General features: G+C 43.4%; 1 protein-coding gene across 1 annotated transcript in view; it reads left to right on the plus strand.

Annotated features, from left to right (window-relative positions):
* The window catches only part of LOC107120212 (ATP-binding cassette sub-family A member 9-like), a 29,111-nt gene that overhangs the window by 8,880 nt on the left and 12,347 nt on the right, over positions 1-7,884 (plus strand). Inside the window, exons 4-6 of the mRNA XM_015422857.1 lie at positions 2,714-2,877; positions 5,332-5,459; positions 6,821-6,958. Coding sequence (XP_015278343.1) covers positions 2,714-2,877; positions 5,332-5,459; positions 6,821-6,958 — 430 coding nt within the window. The remainder of the gene's footprint in view (positions 1-2,713; positions 2,878-5,331; positions 5,460-6,820; positions 6,959-7,884) is intronic.

Genomic DNA, 7,884 nt, shown 5'->3' on the forward strand with positions numbered 1-7,884 from the left:
AAAGGGGGGGGGGGAGTTTGAGGTGTGGAATGTAGTGAAGTCCAATCAGCTTCCATATGCAAAAGACCTTGAAGGTTCCATATGCAACTGACATTCCAACTGACTTGCGGGGGGGGGGGAGTTTGAGGTGTGGAATGTAGTGAAGTCCAATCAGCTTCCATATGCAAAAGACCTTGAAACACTGGGCGGGACTGCACGAAGCAGCCAGTCAACTCAGCCAGCGTCTTCTGACTGACAATTTAATCTTCCATACACTAAAGGGGTGAACTTTAGAATTCTGGCACCCAAAACTCTTTTATAATAAGGGAGAGATGGTGATGGGGTCCAAACTGGAGGTAACTGACCAGGAGAGAGATCTTGTTGTGGTAGATAACTCCCTGAAAATGATGACTCAGTGTGCAACTCCAATAAAAAAGGTAAATGCTCTGCCGGGGATTATTAGGAAGGAGACTGAAAACAAATCAGCCAGTATAATAATATCCCTGTATAAATCTATGGTGTGGCCTAATTTAGAATATTGTGTACAGTTCTGGTGACTACACCTTAAAAATATATTATAGTATAGGAAAAAGTGCAGAAAAGGGCAATTAAAATGATTAAGGGAATGGAACTCCTTCCCTATGGAGAAAGGTTAAAAGAGGTTAGGGTGCTTTAGCTTGGAGAAATGACAACTGAGGGGTGACATGATAGAGGTTTACAAAATTATGCATGGGATAGAGAAGGCAGAGAAAGAAGTACTTTTCTCCCTTTCTCACAATATAAGAACTCATGGGCATGCAATGAAATTGATGAGCAGCAGGCTTAGAATAGATAAAAGAAAGTACTTCTTCACCCAAAGAGTAATTAATTCATGGAATTCACTGTCATAGGAAGTAGTGGTGGCTGTGAGCATAGACAGCTTCAAGAGGGGATTGGATAAGCAGAGGTCCATCAGTGGCTATTAGCCACAATGTATAGATGGAAACTAATGTCTGGGACAGTGATGGTCTGTATTATTGGTGCCTGAAGGACAAATGCAGCAGCCAGGCTATTGCTAGGGGAGTGAAACAGGGATTGTAACACCCCAGTGCAGAAAGATCTGCACTGACTTCTGGTTTGTTTCCAGGCACAATTCAGACTTCTGGTTTTTACCTTTAAAGCCCCAAATACCATGAGGGTAGGGTACTTGAAGGATCACCTCCTCCCATATTGTCCAACCCACTAGTTAAGGTCTGCCTCTCAAGCTCTGCCCTCTGTTCCCTGCCTTCAGAGCTAGGGTGGGTGGCAACCAGAGACGGGGCTTTTTCACTAGTGCCACCTTGATTGTAGAATGCCATGCCACTTCAGGGTCTACTGGCACATACATTGCTTTCTTTTAGGCTCCAGGCAAAACATTTCTGTTTATTCAGGGTTTTATCTAAGATACTGCTCTCTAAACAATCTTTTAATCTGGAAGCTGTTATTTTGAGCTTTCAGTCATCTATGTTTTTATGTTAGGCTGGGATTTTAATGCTGCCATCTTGGGCAGATTCCTGGAGAGGTGGCATAAAATTTTGCTAAATAAACATGATAGATGCCTTCTGCAGAACCTGTGTAGATCAGCTGTCTGCACACTGCTGCAAGACTGCTCTTTTCAGCTTTCTGATACAATATGCCATAAGCTGACATTTTGGTTCTATTTATGGTACTGGCTTCATGCTGTTTCTGCACTTGAGGCCACAAAAGGCACAGAGCTGCTTGACTGCTGAGCATGGTAATGAAAATAGGTCCTACTAAAACAAAATGTGCTTCCTTCTTGACTTGGCTTTTAAAAATTTAAGGAAGGACTTCTAATGCAATAATTAAACATTAGAACATGTAAAAAAGGCTCAGTGCTGTTTTTTAAAGGGGCAAAGATGGAGTGGAAGAGACGAACATGCAAGTAGACAGGTTATGGGAAAGGATGGTTAACTTTATCCCTTCTTGTTGTATCTGGCAAAGGGAGCTTTGACACTTGGAAAGCTTCTACCCTGAAAATCTTGTTGGTCCCTAAGGTGTTACCAGATTCAGATCTAGCTCTTCTACTGCAGACCATAGGGTTGCCAAATATTTTTCGGCGTCTGCGGTGTGTGCGCGCGCGTGCCGCGTGCGCGTCACCCGGAAGTGACATTGTACGCTGGGGGCGGGGCCACTGCCATTGAGGGGAAAACTCTTTGTTTTCCCCTCAAATGACCGTGGCCCCGCCCCCAGCGTGCGACGTCACTTCCGGGTGACGCACACGCAGGGGTGGGGTTTCCCCCGGGCCCGATTTTTGTCACGTTGAAAATCGGGCCATCAAAGCGGGGGATTCCTCGCCCCCCAGCGCCATTTGGCAACCCTAGCAGACCAACATGGCTACCCTCCTGAATTTATTGGCACAATACATTTCTTCTGCTTAAAATCGTCCTCTCCTCATCTTCCAAGCACATGTTTCAGAACAGAGATATACTGGGAACCCCGCAAGAAGAAAAACAGCTTGCTTTGCACTCTCTTGCAGCTGCTTTGGTTTGTTAGGAAAAAACAGCACTGGAATATAGTGGCACGTTTTCATGTGTAACATGTAGTTAGTCCCCCAGAAGATATTTAATTGTTGTAGTAGCTGTTCTATCTGGAGCATGATTAGTGTCATGATGCTTCAGTTTATTAGTGCAGTAAGGCACTTGGCCCTGGTGCCACTTCTCTCCTGTGCTTAATTTGCATCACTTCTTCATTTCAGGTTTCTCCTCTTTGGAATTGTACTCATTCCTTCTTTCATACAACTCATCACATTTGCTTTGTGGAAGGACGTACATAATATAGAATTGAGTTCTAGCCTTTATTTTGAGCCAGAAACTAAGTTTGATACAGGACTCTCTGGGCTTCTGATTCTTAATGATACAGGTAAGGATACAAAGTAGAATATTGCTAATTAATTTATTTACAAACTTTGTTCCTCACCTTTCTGCCCAATCAGGGCCACAATGGTGGCTAACCGTTAAAACAAAGCATTACGAAAACACACTGTAAAATGACTAAAACCAAAACTAAAATAAATACCTAAAAGTACAGAAAACAATAATTTAAACATAAGGTGGGAAGGAGAGACTATTGAAACATCATTTCTGTAGAGATTCAGGGATACACCTGATTCAGGAATGGGGTCCATGGCAGGGGAAAGTAGGTGGAGGATGTTCAGGTAAATGAGGGAAGGAAAAAGCAGCTCAGTCATAGAGAAAACACTCTGTCACTTTGAAAACAGGGGGGGCCCCCACTTTCTGAGCAGTGGTTTGGAGGACTGCCAGGGCCTGCTTCCTGGAAGCTAAGCCACGCCCTCAGCTGCCCTCAGTTGGGCTGCCTCTTTCTTCTGGAGCCAAAGGAAGCTCCAGGTTGCTCTGGGCTGGGTGGCAGGGACTGCTTTCGGGGTGGTGTGGGGGGGCAGAGAGGCCAGCGGGTTGGTGGGGACTGCTTTTGGGCTGGCAGGGGGATTCAGAAAGCACCCAGGCTGGCTGTGGCAAGCCTGGTGCTCTAATGAGGCCAGAGCCGACTGCTTTCAGGGCAGGGGGTGGCAGAGAGGCCAGCAGGCTGGCAGGGACTGTGTTTTGGGCAGTGGCAGTGGGGGGGCTTCAGAAAGCACCCAAGCTGGCCGTGGCCATTCTGGGGCTCTGGTGAGGCCGGTGAGCTGGTGGTGACTGCTTTCGAGGCATCGGAGAACACCCAGTCTCTCTCTGTCCCTTTCTGTTTCTCTCTCTCTATGTTCCTCTGTGTGTGTGTGTCTCTGTTCCTCTGTATGTCTCTCTCTCTCTCTGCCTGGTTTGAATACACGTGGATGTGTTGCCTCAGTTTCCCATTGGTGGGTGCGTGTGCGGGGAAGCAAGCAAGAGCCAGTAAGAAGGGCATGTCTCTGTGTGTGTCCTGTCCTGTTACTGAGGGAGATGCTGTCTTTCTCCGCCCCCATTTAACAGCACTTGGCAAGGAGCGAGCAAGTCCCTAACACCACTGTCTGGCCCCGATGGTGGCTGCTCGAAAGTGCGGGGGAGATCAGGAGTCTTTCGCCCTCCAGCTCGTAAAAGTGCATTGGTCTCCGGCTCTTTCTGTGTGTCATCAATAACCTGACACCTTTGTGTGCAGGAAAAGCCCAATCATCACGCAAGAAACTAGGAGGCTTTTCAGCCTCTCAGAGCTATGCCATGAGGAACTGAAGGGATCACGCTTTCTTAGACATTTAGTCTCAAACAAGATGCAATGTGTGGTTTAGATACACCCCCTCCCCCGCCCCAGCTTTATTCTAACTGCAAAGGCCATCAGAGTTTCCATTTGGGTCTTGGTTTTTTTTCCAGCCTTCTGTGCCTTCCAGTAGGCAGCGTGCAGGGGTCATTTAGTAGAAAAAGAGCTGCAGGATCTCATTAGCATACCTAATAACCTATTAGCATAATAGCTCATTAGCAGAATCCCCTCAATGTCTTCTCATGGACCTGAAAAAAGTCGAGGCTATTGTACAATGGCAGGTACCCCAGAATTGGAAGGACGTTCAGAGACTCTTAGGATTCACCTATTATTATAGACAATTTATCCCCACTTACGTGTCCTTAACCACACCCTTAACCCAACTCCTGTATCCTGTATCCTGATATTGTCTATTGTTTAATTATTTTTCTCTCTTAGCCCTTACTGTCTGGAGCTCTGTTTTCTACCTTTTGTTATCTTAGTCCTGTGGGCTATGTTGTCTGTGAATATCTTCTCCCATAGAGTTCTTGTTCTTTTCTGGCAAGGTGTACTCTGTGATAAGCAATGTTAGCTATGGAAATCCAAACTGTGCCCCAAGGGGGTAATCCACTGGAAAGTGTCATATGTGTTAAATGGGAATGAAAAGATTTTCCTTGTTCCAGTTCTTTAATGTTCTGTCCTTTGTTTCTGCCAGAAGCTTTGTTCCTTTCTACTCAGGGGGATTTCAGTACAACTAAAAGCATCTCCAACTCTCTGCATGACTCATTCATTGGTGTACAGGAACCTTTCTGTGACCAAGAGCTTAAGGTTTTCTTGGAGTCCAGAAAGCTGTCCACACAAAAAATAGCTTCACCTGTTAAATAATAATCCATAACGATCTATTAAAGGGACAGGACTTTTTAAAATCCAAGCTTGCTATCAATGCTAGGTGTGTTATAAACTGACACGTCAATTAATAATGTAGTCCATTTTAGCTAAACAAAATGATATGCAATAAATGTAAAATGATGCACATTGATTATTTTAGTTCTGTTTTATGCTTCTTTTCATTACTTCTCTGTTTAGCTGGCAACTGAATGTTTCACCCTCATCCTCTAGTCAAGTGACCAATCAGCTTTACTTTCTTATCAGGTGCAAGTATTGACAATTTTATCGGTGCTGTGAAGAGTCAGAATATCTTTGCAGAAACAGCCACTGTTAGTAGTGTCAGTGACCAGCTAGTACACAATGGCGCTATTAAAGTGGCCCAGGAAAAGGAGGTAAATTTAATGTTCATCTATTTCTTGTGGAAGAAGAAGAAGAGATTGAATTTATACCCCGCCCTTCACTCAGAGTCTCAGAGTGGCTTACAAACTCCTTCCCCTTCCCCTCTCAGGTGGGGCTGAGAGAGCTCTGAGAGAACAGTCCTTAAGAGAATAGCTCTGACAGAACTATGGCTTGCCCAAGGTCATCCAGCAGCTGCAAGTGGAGGAGTGGGGAATCAAACCCAGTTCTCCTAGATTAGAGTCCATGCACTTAACCACTACACCAAACTGGAAGTAAACAGAAAGGCTTCTTATTATAAGTTGTGATGTCCAGGGCTTTTTTTGGGGGGGGGGGTTGGTGCTGGAATTCTCAAGAGGGAAATGAATTTTTCAATCTGTATACTGAAAACTCATGAACTTTTAAACATTTTAAAAAGAATTTTGTTGAAGAGGTTCCAGAACTCTGTTCCAGCGCATTCCCCAGAAAAAAAGCCCCAGGGATGTCACAGAAGTTTGAACATAATAGACTTACAATAAGACTATTCCTGGTTTGCAATAGCCCAGTGTGCTCTGAAATTATTACTCTGAAGTTAAAATCAATATAAAATCATTAGTCTCACCAGTTGAAGGGGGAAAAGACTTCTGAAATGCACCATGTTTCTTTATCAATGCACTATCTTCTCTTCTTAGCTCCTCAGGTACATAATATTATGAGAATGCATATTAATAGAAAAAGCAGGCCAAAGTAGACTTCTCAAAGAAAAATTATTTTTTAAGCATTCACAAGTGATGCTCACATTTGGCAGCCCAAGGGTGATTGAAGCTGGGGGGTGGGGGTTATTTGGCTATCCCTAATTATATGGCTTCCTTGAGATGCTCAGTTGTGGGATGGATGCTTGAAATGCCTTTCCATATATCCTTCCTTTTCAAACGGCACAGTAATTTAAAGAGCTGGTTATTTTTAATGTGGTTTTTATACACATTGGTGTTTTAACAACACAATAATAGAATTTGATTCCTAATGCTTTGAACTTTAAAGCAAGTATATTTTATGACTAATTACCGCTGTTCCACAGCTGTTCTCTAATATGCTTTTCAAATTCTTATTAGCTGACATTTAGATAAAGGCAGCCATTTAAGAGCCAGGCAAAAGGAACACATAGCTTGAGTCTCATGACGATTTGCATCTATGCCTAAATCTGTGTGTCTAAATCTGTGTCAGGAGGATTGTATAAATCTATTTACTTCATTTACATCCTGCCTTTCTCACTGAGACTCAAGGCAAATTACAGAAGTTCACGTGTTCATGGATTCTTCATCACTAAAATATGAGTGGTGAATTTCTATTTTCCTTACCCAATGTCTCTTTCCTTCAGAAATACAGGTTCACTCTTATGTGTCATATGGAAGTAAACAACTGCTTTCCAGTGCTTGTCAACATCATCAGCAATGCACTTTTGCAAATGTTTAATTCTACTTCCCATATTCGAATCTGGAATCATGTATTTTATTATGTAAGTATTTCAACTGGACCTCAAGATGTGTCACTTGTGTCTGTGTGTTTTCTGGGTGGGGGACATTTTTAGGATTAAAATACAATCGTAGATGTACATTACAATGTGGAGTAATCCACTGTTTTAACAATGCCAGAATTGTTATATGTACTGCTTCAAAGGATTCTGGATCAATTATTCTGATTAGACATTCCATTGTTTTCTGAGGAAACAGTACATGAGCTTGCATTGTTCACTCTCTTAGGAACCCCAGTAGTGATTGGTGTAGCTGTAATAAATGTCCATATTATGGTCCTCCTCCTTTCTGTCAGAAGTCCTTCTCTTTCACTTCCTGTAAGCCTCATGCCCTATTATGGAGGAGAAGGGTTGTGTGCCTTCTGCTAAGCATTACCACCATCCATTTTTTTTCACCCCATGTGGCAAACAACCTACAGGTGGTACAGTTTTGATCAGAAAACTGGCATGAGGGACAGTTAAGAATTTCCTTCCTCCTGCCATGCTCCAAAAATATCCCTGGTATTGGAATAAAGAAGTTAGGAGATGTGATCATGGACCTCCTGAATAATAGGCATTTTGGCCCTAATTAACAATGGAGTCCTAAGCAGAGTTACATTCTTCTATACCCACTGACTTCAGTGAATTTAGAAGGGTGTGACTGTGCTTGTTCTACAACCTAGCAGTTCGAAAGCAAGAAATTGCAAGTAGATAAATAGTTACCACTTCGGTGGGAAGGTAACAGCGTTCCGTGCGCCTTGGTGCTTAGTCATGCCGGTCACATGACCATGGAAACGTCTTTGGACAGCGCTGGCTCTTCAGCTTTGAAACGGAGATGAGCACCGCAACCCTAGAGTCGGACTCGACTGGCTTTCGAGCAAGGGAATCTTTACCTTTAACTGTGCTTGAGATTGCACTGTTCATTCTTTAGG

The sequence above is a fragment of the Gekko japonicus genome, unplaced genomic scaffold (assembly GCF_001447785.1).
Source record: "Gekko japonicus isolate JY-2015 unplaced genomic scaffold, Gekko_japonicus_V1.1 scaffold6374, whole genome shotgun sequence".
Taxonomy (NCBI): domain Eukaryota; kingdom Metazoa; phylum Chordata; class Lepidosauria; order Squamata; family Gekkonidae; genus Gekko; species Gekko japonicus.